The 18645-nt window shown below is 39.3% G+C and overlaps 1 protein-coding gene across 1 annotated transcript in view; it reads left to right on the forward strand.

Annotated features, from left to right (window-relative positions):
- The window catches only part of LOC150075056 (band 3 anion transport protein-like), a 934629-nt gene that overhangs the window by 257836 nt on the left and 658148 nt on the right, over positions 1–18645 (forward strand). Inside the window, exon 4 of the mRNA XM_090388866.1 lies at positions 8812–9104. Coding sequence (XP_090244992.1) covers positions 8812–9104 — 293 coding nt within the window. The remainder of the gene's footprint in view (positions 1–8811; positions 9105–18645) is intronic.

An 18645-nucleotide genomic window follows, 5' to 3' on the forward strand; every position in this document is an offset into this window, starting at 1 on the left:
GACATATCTCTGTGAAGGTTATAGAAACAGAGAGTTAAACTCAAAGTGTGATATCACAGAGAGTTAAACTCAAAGTGTGAGCCTGTGCTACCGACTTGGTCTGATGAATAGTGTGCTTGCCTAAGAAATGAAGGTCATTTCTTAGGTCATTTCTTGTGAAAGTCCAATATATTCTAATATGTGGGACAAATGGCATGATATGATTTTAGCAATCAATTTGCCTTAAGAACTAAATATATACTACTCTACTACTAAGTATTATACTTTGAATTAGTACTGAATGTCTCACAAAATAAATGATTTGTTGCAAATACAAATGGGACAATGACATACAGTCCAGAAAATATGTGAAGCAGTATGAGAGTGGTGTTTAGAAATTATTAAGGGAACATAATGCATAACTACTATACTTGTGGTTCTTCTCCCCCCCCTGCCCCTATACGGTCAGCAAAATATTCAAAACATGCAAGATTTTTAATATTTTCAGATTTATGAGGTTTCTAATATGTCAGAATCGGGTGTAGTGAACTATTCATTCAAATTTGAATCTGCTGATTTCTTTATTGAATCTGCTAGAGAAAAATACAGCTGTCAGATGGAAAACCATGTGATAGCTGTGTGTTTCCTCTAGCAGATTCAATTAAGAAATTAATATTCATATAGCAGATCCCGATTTTTTTACTCTATTACAGTTTTCTAACTTTCATGAGAGCAGTTACAATGTATTGTGCACCAAGCAAGTTGAGAACTCCATGCTGCAATATTTGGCTTTGTGTGCCAGAGCTGTTCTGAAAAGTACAGTTCTGTGTGTCTCCCTATGTATCCTTGCTCTATTAATATCAGTTTCTGTGAACACCTGGTAGATGATATTTGATAAACTCCTCAAATAGGCCTCTGAGGTTGGGTATATTCATATTACGTTCTTAGCGTTTTTTCACCAACCTTTCATGGAGTAAAATAAAATTAAAATAAAATAAAACAAAACAAATCTTGATAACTATATTTACAATAACCTGTATTTACAAAATTAATATACGTATTACAATGTTAAAAGTATTAAAACACAAGATTAAAATGCATTAAAATATACTAAGTTAAAAGCGATAAAATCCCGTAGCTTTCAAAGGCTCCAGCCTTCTTCTTCAGCAGTACTCTCTATTATTCAGTCAGTACACCTTTAAATATCAGCAGGGTAATGGTAGGCATCACATGTTTCCATTCTCACGTGTTCCGCTCTCTTGCATTGTGGAACCGGAAGTGGCTCGAACGGAAGTCGTACGGAACCGTTCATCCTTTTTTAGGATAATAGTCTCTAAAAGGGGATGAATCCGTACACCCCTATCCCTATTAATGTTGGTTGTAGAGCTGATCCGCAAACTCTCGAGCCACTTACGGTCCCAGAACCTATGCGCCCGATCGGTGATAGTGGCATCGTCTGGGGAGATCTGGTGCTGCTTCTCCCAAAAATGTTCGGCCACGGCGGACTTGTCATATTCCGCATTTCTTATTGCTTTTTTTTTTTTTTTTTTTTTGTGTTCCCCCCAGACGATCTTTGAGCCGACGTTTTGTCTCCCCTACATAACATTCCCCACAATCCGGGCATCTAATATTATATACGACCCCACTAGCATCCTCTTTTTGAATGGGGTCCTTAACTTGAGACACAACTGTGCGCAGTCTTCGTCCCGGAAGCTGCACACAGCGTGTCTGATATTTTCTTAATACTCTAGTTATATAATCCGTCAAGCCCGGATTAAAAAAAAAAAAAAAAAGCAATAAGAAATGCAGAATATGACAAGTCCGCCGTGGCCGAACATTTTTGGGAGAAGCAGCACCAGATCTCCCCAGACGATGCCACTATCACCGATTGGGCGCATAGGTTCTGGGACCGTAAGTGGCTCGAGAGTTTGCGGATCAGCTCTACAACCAACATTAATAGGGATAGGGGTGTACGGATTCACCCCCTTTTAGAGACTATTACCCTAAAAAAGGATGAACGGTTCCGTACGACTTCCGTTCGAGCCACTTCCGGTTCCACAATGCAAGAGAGCGGAACACGTGAGAATGGAAACATGTGATGCCTACCATTACCCTGCTGATATTTAAAGGTGTACTGAATAATAGAGAGTACTGCTGAAGAAGAAGGCTGGAGCCTTTGAAAGCTACGGGATTTTATCGCTTTTAACTTAGTATATTTTAATGCATTTTAATCTTGTGTTTTAATACTTTTAACATTGTAATACGTATATTAATTTTGTAAATACAGGTTATTGTAAATATAGTTATCAAGATTTGTTTTGTTTTATTTTATTTTAATTTTATTTTACTCCATGAAAGGTTGGTGAAAAAACGCTAAGAACGTAATATGATATTTGATAAAGGCTGACAGGATCTGTGCATCACACTTTTGAATGCACATTGTTTTTCTGTGAATTTTTTGTGGTCTACCTAAATATTTGCTGCATGGCATTTGGTGATTACATCAGCCATCATTGATGTAGAGCATTTCAGTTTTGCTGCAGTGGCCTCCAGTGACGACCCCCTGTGGAAGTTGCTAAGCTCGACCTTGACCCACTATTACATTTTGCGGATTTGCTTACTCATAGCATGAATACAGTTTATTTTATATTGTAGTTTTAAATGTTTTTCACCAACCTTATGTAGAAATAAAACACAACAAAAACGAAAACTGGAATCTTGATAACTATGTATTTATAATAAATTATATTTTCCTGTATTTACAATAAATTATATTTAACTTTACAACTAAAATATATGAAATATGCATATAAAATATACATTAAAATATACTGGGTTAAGAACAGTAAAATACATAAAAATATACTAAATTAAAAGCGATAAAACCAAAGTTTCAAAGGCTCCTGCCTTCTTCTTCAGCGGTATTTTCTTTGTTCTGCGGTGCATCTTTAAATACCAGCAGTTTCACGGTACTCATCATGTGTTTCATTCCCACGTGTTCCGTTCTCTTGTGTTATGGAATCGGAAGTGGCTCGAGAGTGGGTCATATGGAACCGTTCATCCCTTCTGAGGATAGTAGCCTCAAAGAGGGGATGGATCCGCGTTCCTCTATCTCTATTAATGTTCACTGTGGAACAGATTTGCAAACTCTCGAGCCACTTTCGGTCCCAGAACTTATGCGCTCGATCGGTGATGAGAGCATTGTCCGGGGAGATCTGGTGCTGCTTCTCCCAAAAATGCTCGGCCAAGGCGGACTTACCATACTCCGCATTTCTTATTGCCTTAGTGTGCTCCCCCAGACAATCTTTGAGACAGCGTTTTGTTTCCCCTACATAACACTCCCCACAATCCGGGCATCTAATACTATATACGACCCCACTTGCATTCTCTTTTTGAATGGGGTCCTTTACTTGTGACACGATTGTGTTCAGCCTAAGGCAATAAGAAATGCGGAGTATGGTAAGTCCGCCATGGGCGAGCATTTTTGGGAGAAGCAGCACCAGATCTCCCTGGACGATGCTATCATCACCGATCGGGCGCATAAGTTCTGGGACCGCAAGTGGCTCGAGAGTTTGCGGATCTGTTCCAAAGTGAACATTAATAGAGATAGAGGAACGCAGATCCATCCCCTCTTTGAGGCTACCATCCTCAGAAGGGATGAACGGTTCCATATGACCCACTCTCGAGCCACTTCTGATTCCATAACACAAGAGAACAGAACACATGGGAATGAAACACGTGATGAGTACCGTGAAACTGCTGGTATTTAAAGATGCACCGCAGAACAAAGAAAATACCGCTGAAGAAGAAGGCAGGAGCCTTCGAAAGCTATGGTTTTATCGCTTTTAATTTAGTATATTTTAATGTATTTTATTGTTCTTAACCCAGTATATTTTAATGTATATTTCATATATTTTAGTTGTAAAGTTAAATATAATTTATTGTAAATACAGGCAAATATAATTTATTATAAATAAATAGTTATCAAGATTCCAGTTTTCGTTTTCATTGTGTTTTATTTCTACATAAGGTTGGTGAAAAACATTTAAAACTACAATATGAATTTATCCAACCTCAGGGGCCTGTTTGAAGAAAGTTTATTTTATTTATATATACACTGCCCTACCATCGATATCCGGACACCCCTCCATAGATGGGGAAACAGGTCCTATGCTTGCAACACGTGTCACAGAACTTGCTATAAATATGCACACTGGGCTTCGAACAGACAATTGCAGAAGTGGGCACGCAAGATGACACGTTCAGCAGAATTAACAGGCTTCCAATGTGGAATGATAGTAGGATGCCTCATAAGCAAGCATTCTGTACGAGACATCACAGTCACTCTGGGGATCCCTAGATCAATAGTTAGTGACATCATATGCAAATGGAAGAGGAATCGGACTGAATCTGCCAAAAATGGCCAGGTAAACCCCAAAAACTAACAGAACGGGACTAATTCTGCAAAGAACTGTGCACTAAATTGTAATTTGCCATTGTCTATTGTCTCAAGTCACAGAAACCCTCTGTGAGAGTATTGGTACTAAATGTCAGCACTAGTACAATATGAAGGACTCTCATGATATGGGTTACAGTGGTCATGCATCTGTTCACAAGCCATTAATCGTCTCAACAATGCTAGATGCCAATTAACATAGTGTAAGGAGCGCGAATCCTGGACTGTAGAGCAGTGGAAAACAGTCCTATGGACAGATGAGTCAAGGCTCGCACTCTACCAGTCTGATGGCTGTTCCTGGATGTGGTGAATGCCAGGGGAACAGTTGCTTCCTGATTGTATCCTCCCAACAATGAAGTTTGGTGGAGGCAGTGTGATGGTATGGGACTGCTTTTCATGATTTGGCTTGGGCCCATTAGTCGTTATCGACAAAACCATGAATGCTGTGTAATACCAAGACAGCCTGGACATTTATGCACTATGGCAATACTTTGGGGAAGGCCCATACCGGTATCAGCAAGACAATGCACTGTGGAAGCTCATTCTGCTTGGGTCGTAACAGAGTAGTTTCAGGACATGGGTGTTGAAAAGTTGGATTGGCCAGCCCAGAGTTCTGATCTGAACCCTATCGAGCATCTTAGGATGTATTGGATCATCGGGTATGTGCATGTCAAGATTGCCCAAAGAAGAAGGGCAACTAGTGGCTGCATTAAAGGCCAAATGGAGGAACATATCACCTAACATTTATAAAAAGTTAGTTGAGATTACGACGTGAAGATTGAAGGCCATCATAAAAGCAAAAGGTTTTTAGCACAAAATATTAAATGACACAATAAAAGCTCTTTTTTATTATCTAAAGGCAGGTGTCTGGATATTAATGATAGAGCAGTGTATATTTTATACCTATTCCTGATGCTTGGACGGCAGTTTTTTTTATTTTATTTTTTCATGTTAAAAAAAGGTAAACTACAGCCATTATCAATCCACCACTGCAGGATAGAAGCCTCCTCAACAATTTGTGTTGAGAGAAATGGACTGTAATCTGCCATGCTGGTCCAGTGCGGGTTGGCAGATTGACCGCATTTAGCAGTCAGGGGCTTGAACCCTGGTTTATTCAAACAGCATGTGCTACTGCACTCCCACTCCTGACAACTTGGCTATGGAGACCACTTTTTTCTCATGTACATTATACTGAAAAATGTACATTACATTGCCCAGCTTTATACCATTATAATTCTGTTGTGTTTATGACAACAGCGTTGTTTACACTTCAGGTGAATTTATATTCACTGTGTTTCAGTAATGAGCAATCGTGATAAACTCAAATGCACTTCAAAACAAAAAAATCCACACTTCTATTATTATTATTATTGCTCTTATATTATTTCTCTCTGATTGGGGGTTCCACCTTGTGACGGGTATTGCTACCAAGTACACAGGGTGGTTTTTGTTGTGTCTGGTGTTACTGATGGTTGAGGAACTCTTAGACTATTGTACAGGTGTTCAGGATTGTGACTTTCTGGAGTTTCTTGTAGGTGTTCTCTGGGAGACCTATTGCTGCTGGGCTGCTACATAGGGTCTCTGACACCATAGCGGTGGCTGACGTGATGATTGGGATGGTTGTAACTTGTTGCATATGCCACATCTCTTTGATCTCCAGTCTTAGATTCGTGTACTTCCTGATTATTATTATTATTGTTGCTCTTATATTATTTCTCCCTGATTGGGGGATTCCACTCTGTGACGGGTACTGCTACCAAGTACATAGGATGGTTGTAATGTCTGGTGTTACTGTTGGTTGAGGAATTCTCTGATTATCCTACAGATGTTCAGGATTGCAACTTTCTGGACTTCCTTGTAAGTGTTCTCTGGGAGACCCATTCCTGCTAGGCTGCTGTGTAGGGTCTTTGCCACCATACTTTCTTAATATTCATTCGTGTATTAAGAATTTGCAAATAAAGGAACCACTAGGTGACAGTGATCACAGTGTACTGATGTGGGATTTACTTAAAGATATAATTACCGTCAGAGGTAAAGGAAAGGGTTTTTGCTTCCGTAAAGGTGAGTACAGTGGTCTGAGACAGTTTTTAAATTCTGCATTAGCATTAGTTGAGGCATTTGATGCAAGAAAGCAAGCTTATGCAGCATCAGCCAATGGGATCAACTGACGATGTTACCAACAGTAAATTCTAAGTGGGAAGCATTCAAGGAATTAATCGTGGATGCTACTAAAAGTTTCATAAATTAAGAAATATTGTTCAAGGTTATATTGTTAGGCCTAAATGGTTATCAAATGAACTAATGAGACTCGTCTCATTAGTTCATTTGATAAATCAGGTCACAAAGGAGGTTAGGCAGGCGAAGGCAGATTACGAGAAATCTTTGGCAAAAGATGCTAAGAAAAACAGCAAGGATTTCTTTACTTATATTAACTCTAAAAGGAAGGGGATGAATCTGATTGGTCCACTTGATATCGATGATTCACTGTTGATGATCCTGCTCAGATAGCAAATAAACTGAATGAGTATTTTGCATCTACATTCACACATGAGGAGTTATTAAGGTTTGAAAATGGCAGGAAGTTATCAAATTGTAGCAGGGTGCTTAATGATTTTGTAATAACTGAGAGCAAAATGGAGGAGAAATTGTTGAAGTTAAACATAAGAAAGGCACCTGGGGTGGATGGGATCTATCCAGTTATATTAAAGGTGGTGGCAAAGCAACTAAAGAAACCCTTAGCCATAATTATGAGAGCATCCTTGGACTCAGGGGAGGTCCCCACGGACTGGAGATGTGTAAATGTATCCCCAATTCACAAAGGGGGGGGGGATCGAAGGGTGACAGAAGTAATTACAGACCAGTTAGTTTAACTTCTATTCCAGGTAAAATAATGGAGTGACTTGTTAAAGATGCATTGCAGGATCATCAAGACTGCAGCAATAATTCAGACACAGCATGGGTTTGTGAAGGGAAAGTCTTGTCTGACAAATTTGAAAGGATATTATGATGTGGTTACAAAGGAACTGGATGCAAAAAATAATTTTGATATCATATATTTGGATTTCAGGAAAGCTTTTGACACTGTTGCGCATGGAAGACTATTGTACAAATTGGAGCAGAATGGTATTAAGGGAAAGTTGCTACAATGGATACAAGGATGGTTGAGCGGGAGAAGACAGAGGGCGGCAATCAATGGGTGCTGCTCTTCATGGACTAATGTTATTAGTGGAGTCCCACAGGGTTCAGTTTCGGGTCCTCTGTTGTTTTGTCTATTTATCAATGATATTGATGAAGGTATATCAGGCTTAGTGTCGAAGTTTGCAGATGATACAAAGGTTGGCAGCGTTGTTAATGACAGTAATGGCAGTGTGCTACTGCAACAGGATCTAGATAATTTGGGCAGATGGGCTAAGAAGTGGCAACTGAAGTTTAACCTTGACAAATGCAAAATACTGCATATGGGTAGAAAAAACCCCAGAGAAATTTGCCAACTGTGTGGTACTACACTTAAGGTGGTAGAAAATGAAAAAGACCTGGGAGTAATTGTGCAGTCAGATATGAAGTTTTCTGAGCAATGCAGACAGGCTGCCAGGGCAGGTCATGGGGTTTTGTCAATGATATATAGCAATTTTGCTAGCAGGGAAAAGGAGGTGATTGTCCCTCTTTATAAGGCAATGGTCAAGCCACACCTTGAGTACTGCGTACAGGTCTGGAGGCCTCATTTTAGGAAGGTTGTAGATTTGCTTGAATGTGTACAGAGAAGGGCAACAAGATTGGTGAGGGGAATGAAGGGATCCTCTTACGAAGAGAGGCTTAAGTTCTGCAAATTGCAGTGGCTGGAGACTAAGCATCTGCACGATGATCTGATTGAGGTGTATAAGGCCTTGAATGGGAACCTTCCACTTGTTCAGATTACGAACCTAAGGGGGCATAAATTTAAATTAAGAAAAGACATGTAGACTAGATGTGCGGAAATAAATTTGCCTTTAGCCAGCGGTTGGTTAATTTCAGGAACAAACAAACATCTGTCGTTGTGGAAGTTGATAGGTTAAATAAATTTAAGGAGGAACTGGTAGGCATTTGGAGCGAATTTTGTAATTTTTTTTTTGGCTGATGCTGCATAAGCTCATACACTTGCTTTCTTGCATCACATGCCACTTCTACTACTACTTTAGGTTATTATTATTTTGAAATTGAAAATGCTTGCAGTTATCATATTGTATTAATAGATAAAGTATTTAAATTGATTTGTGTGCTTCTTACTAAATATTTTAAAAGAAATGGATCAGTTTTGTGTAAACTGATTTTAATATTTTCTGTAGATATATACAGTAATTAAACTTTAGAATGTTCACTATTCATATTTTTTTGAATAGTGCACAGAGTTACTAGCCTTCACCATCATCAGCCACTTCATCGACTACATCATCGACATAGACATATTTCACATAAAGATCATGAACAGGAAGATGAAACTGGGCTTCATACAGAGGTGGCCCATGAAGCAAAAGAGGTGGAAGAGGAGGAGGTGGAAGCACAAGAACAGGAAGATCTTGTTTCCAAACAGCCATTATTAACCAGATCTCAGCAGGATCTAAATGTTGTAGAATTTTCTTCTTCGCATCCACTTATTGAACTTAGTAGTAATACTGCAAGTCCAGTTGATGAGGTAGTTACACATTTTATTATTAATGGAATAATTTCTTACCTTTCATCCTTATATTTTCTTTTTTAGAAGCATATGCCTATCATTACTGTAATCAGTTATTGTTATTTTCCTAGAAATAAGATTTAATTTATATCAGTTATATCCATTTCAACTGCAGTTGGAATACTGTGTCCAAGTATCGAAGTCCCCTCAGTGGGCTCTGTGGCTCACTGAGGGGACCCCTGAAGCCCTCTAAGGGAACCTTACCAAGGTCTATTATAAAGCTGTGAGAGAAGATATTAAAACAAATAACGACAAAATGTTCACTAAAACAAAAAAAAAAAAAAAAAACTTGCTACTAAAACAAACAAATTTTTTTGTTTTAGCCAACAAGTTCTTAATTTCTATAATAAGTTACCTCTGTGAGTGGTTGAGAATGATAGCTTGGGGAAATTCACACGAGGAGGGAAACGCATCAGGTTGTTTATTTTTAAATTTTTTTTATATTTTTTTTATTTTAATTATTAAGTTTTATAATGAAGAATTTTATATTTTTATTTTCATTCAGTTACTTTTGTTATTTTTTTGGTGAGTTCAAGAGAAGACTGTCAATTCCTTGCCCCTCTGTGTCTCATACTAGTTTTATCACATCAGTTTGAATCATTTACACTGAAATTTAGAGAATATGACCTGTACTTATGATACAAGTATTGAACAGTGATACTTGAATACTGGTGATTTTATACTACAGTGTTTGAACACCTACATAACTCTGCATATGATTTTTAAGATCCACATGACCCCACAGAATATACAAGGCCTATTTGGCAACAGAATGCTATGCCTGGGTTTCTGTAATGGTAAGTTTTTAGTATAATTTCTTTTGCCACACAGCTGTCCTGTAATATAACAAACTTTTTTTTTCCCCACTCCTTGTGTGCTGGTACCATTTTTGACTTTGGGCCTAAAGCCTTCAGCTTGCACCCATCTCCATCTTCTCCATGTTAGTAAACAGTATTTTATATTTTCCATTCCAATTTTTCTGCTGTTATCCTTAGTTGTAACAAATGATGCAGGGTAGCAAGCTTACACAGTGTTATCAAAAAAAAAAAAAAAAAAAATCAGCAACACCACCCACCTCACCTCTCAATCCTGTCTAATAATATGTCTAACTACTCACTTCTGTGACACCTGATGGTATCAGGAAAGTGGTTAGTTTGAAGTTTGTTCCCAGAATCAGTTACTCTTGGGTTGAAAGGAATTTTTGCACATTTGTACTGAAAACCATCCTTTTTAAATTTAAATTTATCCCTTATGTGCATTGTCCTAAAAAGAGTAAAGATGCCATCAGCATTTTTTTTTTTATGAAACCCCAAACACAATGGTGTTAGAACCTATAGTTTGTTTGTTTGTTATTTGGTTTTTAGGAGTATTAGCAACTAAGGCCATATTCCTTGAGGATCCCACTTCTCATGTTACAGCATTCTGAAGAATAACCATTAGTCGCAACCCTCTTCCTTTTTTCTCTTCAGCAGCCCTGCTGCGATTACCTTAGAATCTTTCCAGAAATCCCAACATGTTCCAGCTTATACAATAACTTCTCATGTGAAACTGAGCCAAATGCCTTGCTAAAATACAAATAAGCTATGTGAAAATTGGTCTTGTCATCTTGCAAGCTGGATGAGAAACTATGTTGAAATAGCTGCATATTTAGTTAAACATGGTTTTCCCTTATAAAATTCATGTTGTGTCCTTCAGAATGCCATTTATATATGAATAGCCTTGAATTACACTCCTAATTATTGCGTTTTAAATTTTATAACCACTAAAGTCAGTCTAACTGGCGTATAGTTACTAACTTCATTTTTTAGAACGCAAAATCTTACCATACTCAATAGTGGTGCACACACTCACATACAACTCCCAACTGGACACACCTCAGCAATAGATCTCTCAATTTGTTCTCCAGTGCTGGTCCCAAGCATAGAGTGGCATATTTCAAATGATCCTATGGGCAGTGATCACTTCCCAATCATATGTAATTTTTTAATATCAAAAACTCCTCCAAACGAACCCCCCAGGAAATGGAAATTTGTTTGGGCAGACTGGGCAAAATTTCGAACATCAATCTCTCTTGATGAGAAAAAAATCCAGTTCCAGAATATAGATAATGTAACAGATTTCATCACGTCACATCTTCTAAAAGTGGCCAAGGACACAATACCCTTATCAAATCCCCCTGGTCGCAAACATTATAATTGCTGGTGGAATGCACCAAAGCAAAGAAAGCAAAAATTAAAGCCTGGAATTTATTTCGGCGTTGTCCAACCACAACCAACTTCATTAATTACAAGAAGCTAAGAGCAAAAGAGAGCTATCGGCTATCGGCTCTCGCAGCAAAAAACAGTTGCTATCCATTTTTGTAGGCAGCGCAAACTTCATCCGGATCCCGAACTTCAAATTTCTAATGTCTCCATCCCGGTCACCAATAATATCAGATTTCTAGGATTAACCCTTGACAACAAGTTAAATTTTATAGACCATATTAAAAATGTACGTACTTCCTGTCTTAAAAAGTTAAACATACTCAAAGCTTTATCCGCTCAAACATGGGGTGCAGATCGTACTTCTCTGCTTCGGCTATACAGGTCATTAATCAGATCCCGCCTTGATTATGGAGCTCCCATCTATGATTCTGCCAGAATGAGCGCATTACGCTGGCTTGATCCCATTCAACACAGTGCTTTGAGGATTGCACTTGGTGCTTTTAGAACGTCGCCCACACACAGTCTCTATATTGATGCTCACGAGCCCCCACTATCGTTACGTAGAAAAACACTGTTACTGAAATATGCTGCTAAGATACAAAGTTGTGCCGCACATCCCATTCAGTCCTACTTGTTCAATCCCCCCATTAGAAAACCTCTTCAGAAATAAACCTAGCATAGTAAAGCCAGCTGGTCTACGTCTCCTTGAACTGATGGAAGTTTGGAATCTTTCCTTTCATTCCGCACAACAGGTAGCAACCTGCTGTCAACCACCATGGGCTTCTCTTCCTCTGGTGACTTGTGACACTTATCTCTGCCAATGGGGAAAGGGAGTTTTACAAGCATCTAATATCATACAGCTTCATGCAGCTCACACTCAAAGATATAGTGATTTTACCCCAATTTATACAGATGGATCTAAATCTAATTCAAACGTTGGAGCAGCTGCGGTGTTTCCGAATACTGTTATTTCAGTATCACTTCCACCTGAATTTAGTATCTTTTCAGCTGAATTATATGCTATTAAACTGGCCTTACAAAATCTCTGTGCTGATCGATCTTTAAAATCTGTTATTTACACCGATTCGCTTAGTTCAATCATGGCTTTATGTAATTTCTCAGATAAAGTTCACCCTTTTATAGACGAAATTCAAAGTATATTATTAAAAATTGAAGAACGGCATCAACAGGTCATCTTCTGTTGGATTCCAGCACATTCTGGTATTTTGGGCAATGAACTGGCTGATAAAGCTGCAAAAAATCCATCTAGCTTAGACTTAACTAACATCCCTGTTCCGCCGTCAGATTTTGTCTTAACTATTCAAGCTGCCTGCATGTCAGAATGGACAACAATCTGGCACTCTCAAACAAATAATAAACTCTTTCAATTTAAACATGATCCAAAAATTTGGAGCTCCAGTATCCGTACATCAAGACGAGAAGAAGTAGTCCTGTCAAGGGCAAGAATAGGGCATACCCATCTAACCCATCTTTATTTACTTAGAGGAGACGATCCACCACAGTGTCCACATTGTTCTATAAATCTGACTGTTAAACACATACTTATTGACTGCCCCTACTATAGACAAGACAGAACATCAACCCTGCTATCTTTGGTTAACCCTCGAAAACCAATAACTCTAGAGAATATCATTGGTGACAATGCAAACATTCCGGAATTTTTTAACTTTCTGAAACAAATTGGAGTTTTTAGTCATCTCTGATTACTGCCCTTTCTGACGTGACAAGAATTTCTTATATATTATTACAATAAAAGAATAGGCGCATTATAGCCAACGCAGCTTATGCGCCATAAAACCCCCACAACAACAACAACGCGCCTCCGTAGCCAGGTGGGAAGAAGCAGCAGTGCATAGCACATGCTTCTTGATTAGACCGGGGTTCGAGCCCGTCACCACCAAATACGAAGGATGCGGAAAGGTCAGGGAATGACCACCGCATATTCCGGAGCAATATGGCCTTAGTTGCTAATGCTCCTAAAAACCAAAACAACAACAACAACAACAACAACAACATTTTTAGAACTGTCTTGATGTCTTGGTGACATACGGTATAAGGTTACAGGTCTTGTGGCCTATGAGTTGCTGTCAACTCCATGATGATCTTTTGTGATGAACAGACTCTGTAAAGGCCAGAAAAATGTAGATTATAGTGTAGTCTGCATAATGTAGTGTTGAGGCATATTTGCCTGTTGTTCATCTGGCCTTTTTGCTTTTTTGGAAGATCAAAGTCCCACAAATGCCTATCCTTTACCACATGGATGCGGACCAAGCAGTGGGTTGCATATGTTTCTGGTTGGACAAACCCTGGGAACGGCTGAGCTTGCCAGGGAGGACCCAAAGTGGGGGGGGGGATTATTGAAACAGGTACAGGGTTGACAGTTTGAATCTTGGAGAAAAGGGGTGAATGATAGGGAGGCTCCCACCAGGAAATAGAAGAATTGGGAAAGAAGAGTTCTAGGGTACCACCAGGAAAAATGTGTTGGGAGAGGTGAGGGAAGAGCCCTTATGAGAGACTGTGAGAACACTCATAGGACCAGGGGGCCCAGTGTGGGGTTTTGCTCACCATCTACGCATTTTTTTTGTCGGTACTCTGATGTCCCACACCAGGCAGCCCAGCTGAAGCCATTGCCAGCATCCCATGCTATTCTGCCTGAGAAACAGAAAAAGCATGGTATCAGCAAAGGTGGTGTTTCCAAGGTAGGTTGCCTCCTGCATTTCATTCAAGTTGGGAGAGGACACCTGTCAGACACAAGGGTCAACACATACGCTCCAATCAATCTCACCCCTCTCGTGCCTACATGTATGCAGCACACTTTTCTATTCTTTTTTTTTTTTTTTTTTTTAAATTACATATAGATATATATTCTTGTGAGCAAAAACAGATGTACAGGCACTGTCACATATTTTCACTCACTATTTGCCCATCATTCATTCCTGCTTGCATGCAGACCAGATAGTGCATCCAGGATGTAAAGACCATAATACCATACATTTTTTTCCCTTCTTTTAACAAAGTACATACTATTCACTTGGTTAGTATTAGTATTACTAATGATGTGAGAAAGCAAGCTTATACGGCATCAGCAAAAAAAAAAAAAAAAAACACCTTCCTATTTCATATATCCATTCCCACAACAGTTTGTCTAGTTCTATCTTGAACTTATTTAAAATATCCATTCCACAACATCAGATAGAAGTTTGTTCCTGCAGTCAACCACCTGCTGGATAAAGGCATATATCCACGTATCTATTCTGCAACAATCCTTCCTCAATTTGAATTTTTGCTTGCTCATGTGCATAGTCTGAGCAAGAGGAACAATCCCATCAGCAATGAGCCTCAATCCATTCAGTCTTAAACAACTCAATGAGATCTCCTTGCAGGCGCCTAGTCTCCAGATGTTGCAATTTGTATAACTGAAGCCTTTATTTGTAAGAGCACTCCATTGTTTCCTTCCCCAATCTTGTTTGCCCTACACTGTATCCCCCCCCTCCAGCAGCCTGAATTCCTTCCTAAAATGATGTCTTTAGACCTGTACGCGGTACTCAAGATGTGACTGACCATTGCCTTTACAATAGAATAATCACCTCCTTATCCCTTCAAGAAAAATTCCTGTATATCATGGATAAAACCCAATGGCATGGCTACCTGTCTGCACTGTTTACAGAATTTTATATCTAACTGCACAATTACCCCAGGTCTTTTTCATTTTCAACTACCCTGACTGCAGTATCACACAGTTGTTACGTTAATCTGGGATTACTGCTACCCTTGTCCAGTAACCCTTAGCGATAATTATGAGAGCCTCTTTGGACTCAGTGGAGGTCCCCACAGATTGGAGATGTGCAAATGTATCCCCAATTCACAAAGGGGGATCAAAAGGTGACACGAGTAATTACAGACCAGTTAGTTTAACTTCTCTTCCAGGTAAAATAAGGGAGTCACTGGTTAAAGATGCATTGCAGGATCATCTAGACAAGACTGCAGCAATAATTCAGACACAGCATTGGTTTGTTAAGGGAAAGTCTTGTCTGACAAAATTGATTGGTTTTTATGTGGTTACAAAAGGAAATGGATGCAAAAATTAATTTTGATACCATATACTTTGATTTCAGGAAAGCTTTTGACACTGTTGCAAATGGAAGACTACTGTAGAAATTGGATCAGAATGGTATTAAGGGTAAGTTGCTACAATGAATAAAGGATGGTTGAGTGGGAGAAGACAGAGGGTGGTAATCAATGGGTGCTGCTCTTCGTGGACTAATGTTATTAGTGGAGTCCCACAGGGTTTGGTGTTGGTTCTACTGTTGTTTTGTATATTTATCAATGATATTGATGAAGGTATATCAGGCTTAGTGTCGAAGTTTGCAGATGATACAAAGGTCGGCAGGGTTGTTAATGACAGTAATGGCAGTGTGCTACTGTAACAGGATCTAGATAATTTGGGCAGATTGGCTAAGCAGTGTCAATTTAACTCTGACGAATGCAAAGAAATGTTTTGCATATGGGTTACTTCTACCCATATGCAAAAATTCTGCGTATGGGTAGAAGTAACCCCAGAGAAACGTACCAAGTGTGTGGTACTACACTTAAGGTGGTTGAAAATGAAAACGACCTGGGAGTAATTGTGCAGTCAGATATGAAGTTTTCTGAGCAATGCAGACAGGCTGCCAGGGCAGGTCATGGGGTTTTGTCAATGATATATAGGAATTTTGCTAGCAGGGAAAAGGAGGTAATTGTCCCTCTGTATAAGGCAATGGTCAGGCCACACCTTGAGTACTGCATACAGGTCTGAAGGCTCATTTTAGGAAGGTTATAGATTTGCTTTAGTGTGTACAGAGAAGGGCAACAAGATTGGTGAGGGGAATGAAGGGATCCTCTTACCAAGAGAGGCTTAAGTTCTGCAAATTGCAGTGGCTGAAGACCAGGCACCTGCACAGTGATCTGATTGAGGTGTATAAGGCCTTGAATGGATTGAGCATGCTGAATACTAATGGGATCCTTCCACTTGTTCAGATTACGAACCTAAGGGGGCATAAATTCAAATTAAAAATAAAAAGATGTAGAATAGATGTGCGGAAATTTGCCTTTAGCCAGTAGGTGGTTATTTGCTGGAACAAACTTCCGTCTGTCGTTGTGGAAGTTGATAGGTTTAATTAATTTAAAGAGGAACTGGACAGGCATTTGGTGGGTGTGATTTTTTGTTTTTGGCTGATGTTGCATAAGCTCTTACACTTGCTTTCTTGCATCACATGCCACTACTACTACTACTAATATTAGTTGCCATTTCTCAGCCCAACTGCCTAATTTTTTTAGATCTTGTTTTGGTAGAATACTGTAATGACTCTCAATAACAATCCTGCCAACCTCTGTATCGTCGGCACCTTGGGCGGATGAGATCTATCCAGTTATATTAAAGGAGGCAGCAAAGGAAGTAAGCAAATCATTAGCCATAATTATGAGAGCTTCCTTGGACTCGGGGGAGGTACCGATGGAATGGAGATGTGCAAATGTGACCCCAATTCACAAAGGAGGATCAAAGGGTGACACAAGTAATTATAGACCTGTTAGCTTCTGTTCTAGGGAAATTAACGGAGGCACTGTTTAAAGAAGCACTGCAGGATCATTTAGACAAGACTTCAGTTATAGCTCAAACACAGCATGGGTTTGTTAAGGGGAAGTCTTGTCTGACCATTTTGATTGGATACTATGATGTGGTCACAAAGCATTAGGATTAGCATTATTAGAGGCATTTGATTCAAGAAAGCAAGCTTATGCAGCATCAGCCAAAAAAAAATCAAAAAAATAAAAAATAAATAAATAAATAAATAAAAAAAATAAATAAATAAAATAAATAAATAAATAAAAAATAACCACTTCCACTTCACCCCTCTGTTCGTTCGAAATACCTGTCCAGCTGAGCCTTAAACTTATTTAGGCTATCAACTTCCACGACAAGGGATGGAAGTCTATTCTACCAACCAACCACCCTTTGGCTAAAGGCAAATTTCCTCATGTCTATCCTACATCTGTCTTTTCTCAATTTGAATTTATACCCTCTCAGGTGATTATTCTGAGTAAGAGGAAGAATCCCATCAGCACTTAGCATGCTCAAACCATTCAAGGCTTTATGCCTCTCAATCAGATCACCTCGCAGGTGCATAGTCTCCAAACATTGTAATCTGCAAAACTTAAGCCTTTCTTCGTAAGAGCACCTCTTTGTTCCATTCACTAACCTTGTTGCCCTTCTCTGTACGCGTTCCAGCATCTCTAGATCCTTCTTGAAATGAGGCCTCCAGACTTGTATACAGTACTCTAGGTGTGGTCTGACCATTGCCTTATACAAGGGAATAATCACCTCCTTATCCCTGCTAGAAAAATTCCTATATATCATCGACAATACACCATGAGCTACTCTTGCAGCCATCTGCACTGCTCAGAAAACTTCATATCTGCCTGCACAATCACCCCCAGGTCCCTTTCATTCTCTACCACTGTCAGTGTAGTAAAACAGAGTTGATACGTTGCTCTGGGGTTGCTGTTTCCCATATGTAGTACTTTACATTTGTCAATGTTAAACTTCATTTGCCACCTCGAAGCCCATCTGGCCAACCTTTCCAGATCCTGTTGCAGTAGCATAGTGTCAGTAGTGTCCTTGACAACCCTGCCAACTTTCGTATCGTCTGCAAACTTGGACATTAAGCTTGATATACCATCATCAATATCATTTATAAATACAGAAAACAATAATGGACCCAATACTGAACCCTGAGGGACTCCACTAATAACATTAGTCCACGATGAGCAGTGTCCATTGATTACCACTCTCTGTCTTCTCCCCCTCAACCACCCCTTTATCCATAGCAGCAATTTACCTCCAGTGCCAAACTGCTCCAATTTGTGCAGCAGTCCTTTGATCCTCCTTTGTGAATTGCGGTTACATTTGCACATTTCCAGTCCATGGGTACTTCCCCTGAGTCCAAGGAAGCTCTCATAATTATGGCTAGGGGTTTGCTTACTTCCTTTGCTGCTTCCTTTAATATAACTGGATAGATCCCATCCACCCCAGGTGCCTTTCTTGTATTTATCTTCAACAATTTCTCCTCCACTTTACTCTGAGTTATTACAAGATTCTCTAGCTTACTGCCAGAATTGAATACACCTCTGGCATTCCCCTCGCTGAATAACTCCTCATGTGTGAATGTCGATGCAAAATATTCATTCAGTTTGTTAGCTACCTGAGCAGGATCATCAACAGTTGATCCATCGATATC

This window comes from Mastigoproctus giganteus, chromosome 14 (assembly GCF_048544385.1).
Source record: "Mastigoproctus giganteus isolate SK-2022 chromosome 14, ASM4854438v1, whole genome shotgun sequence".
Taxonomy (NCBI): domain Eukaryota; kingdom Metazoa; phylum Arthropoda; class Arachnida; order Uropygi; family Thelyphonidae; genus Mastigoproctus; species Mastigoproctus giganteus.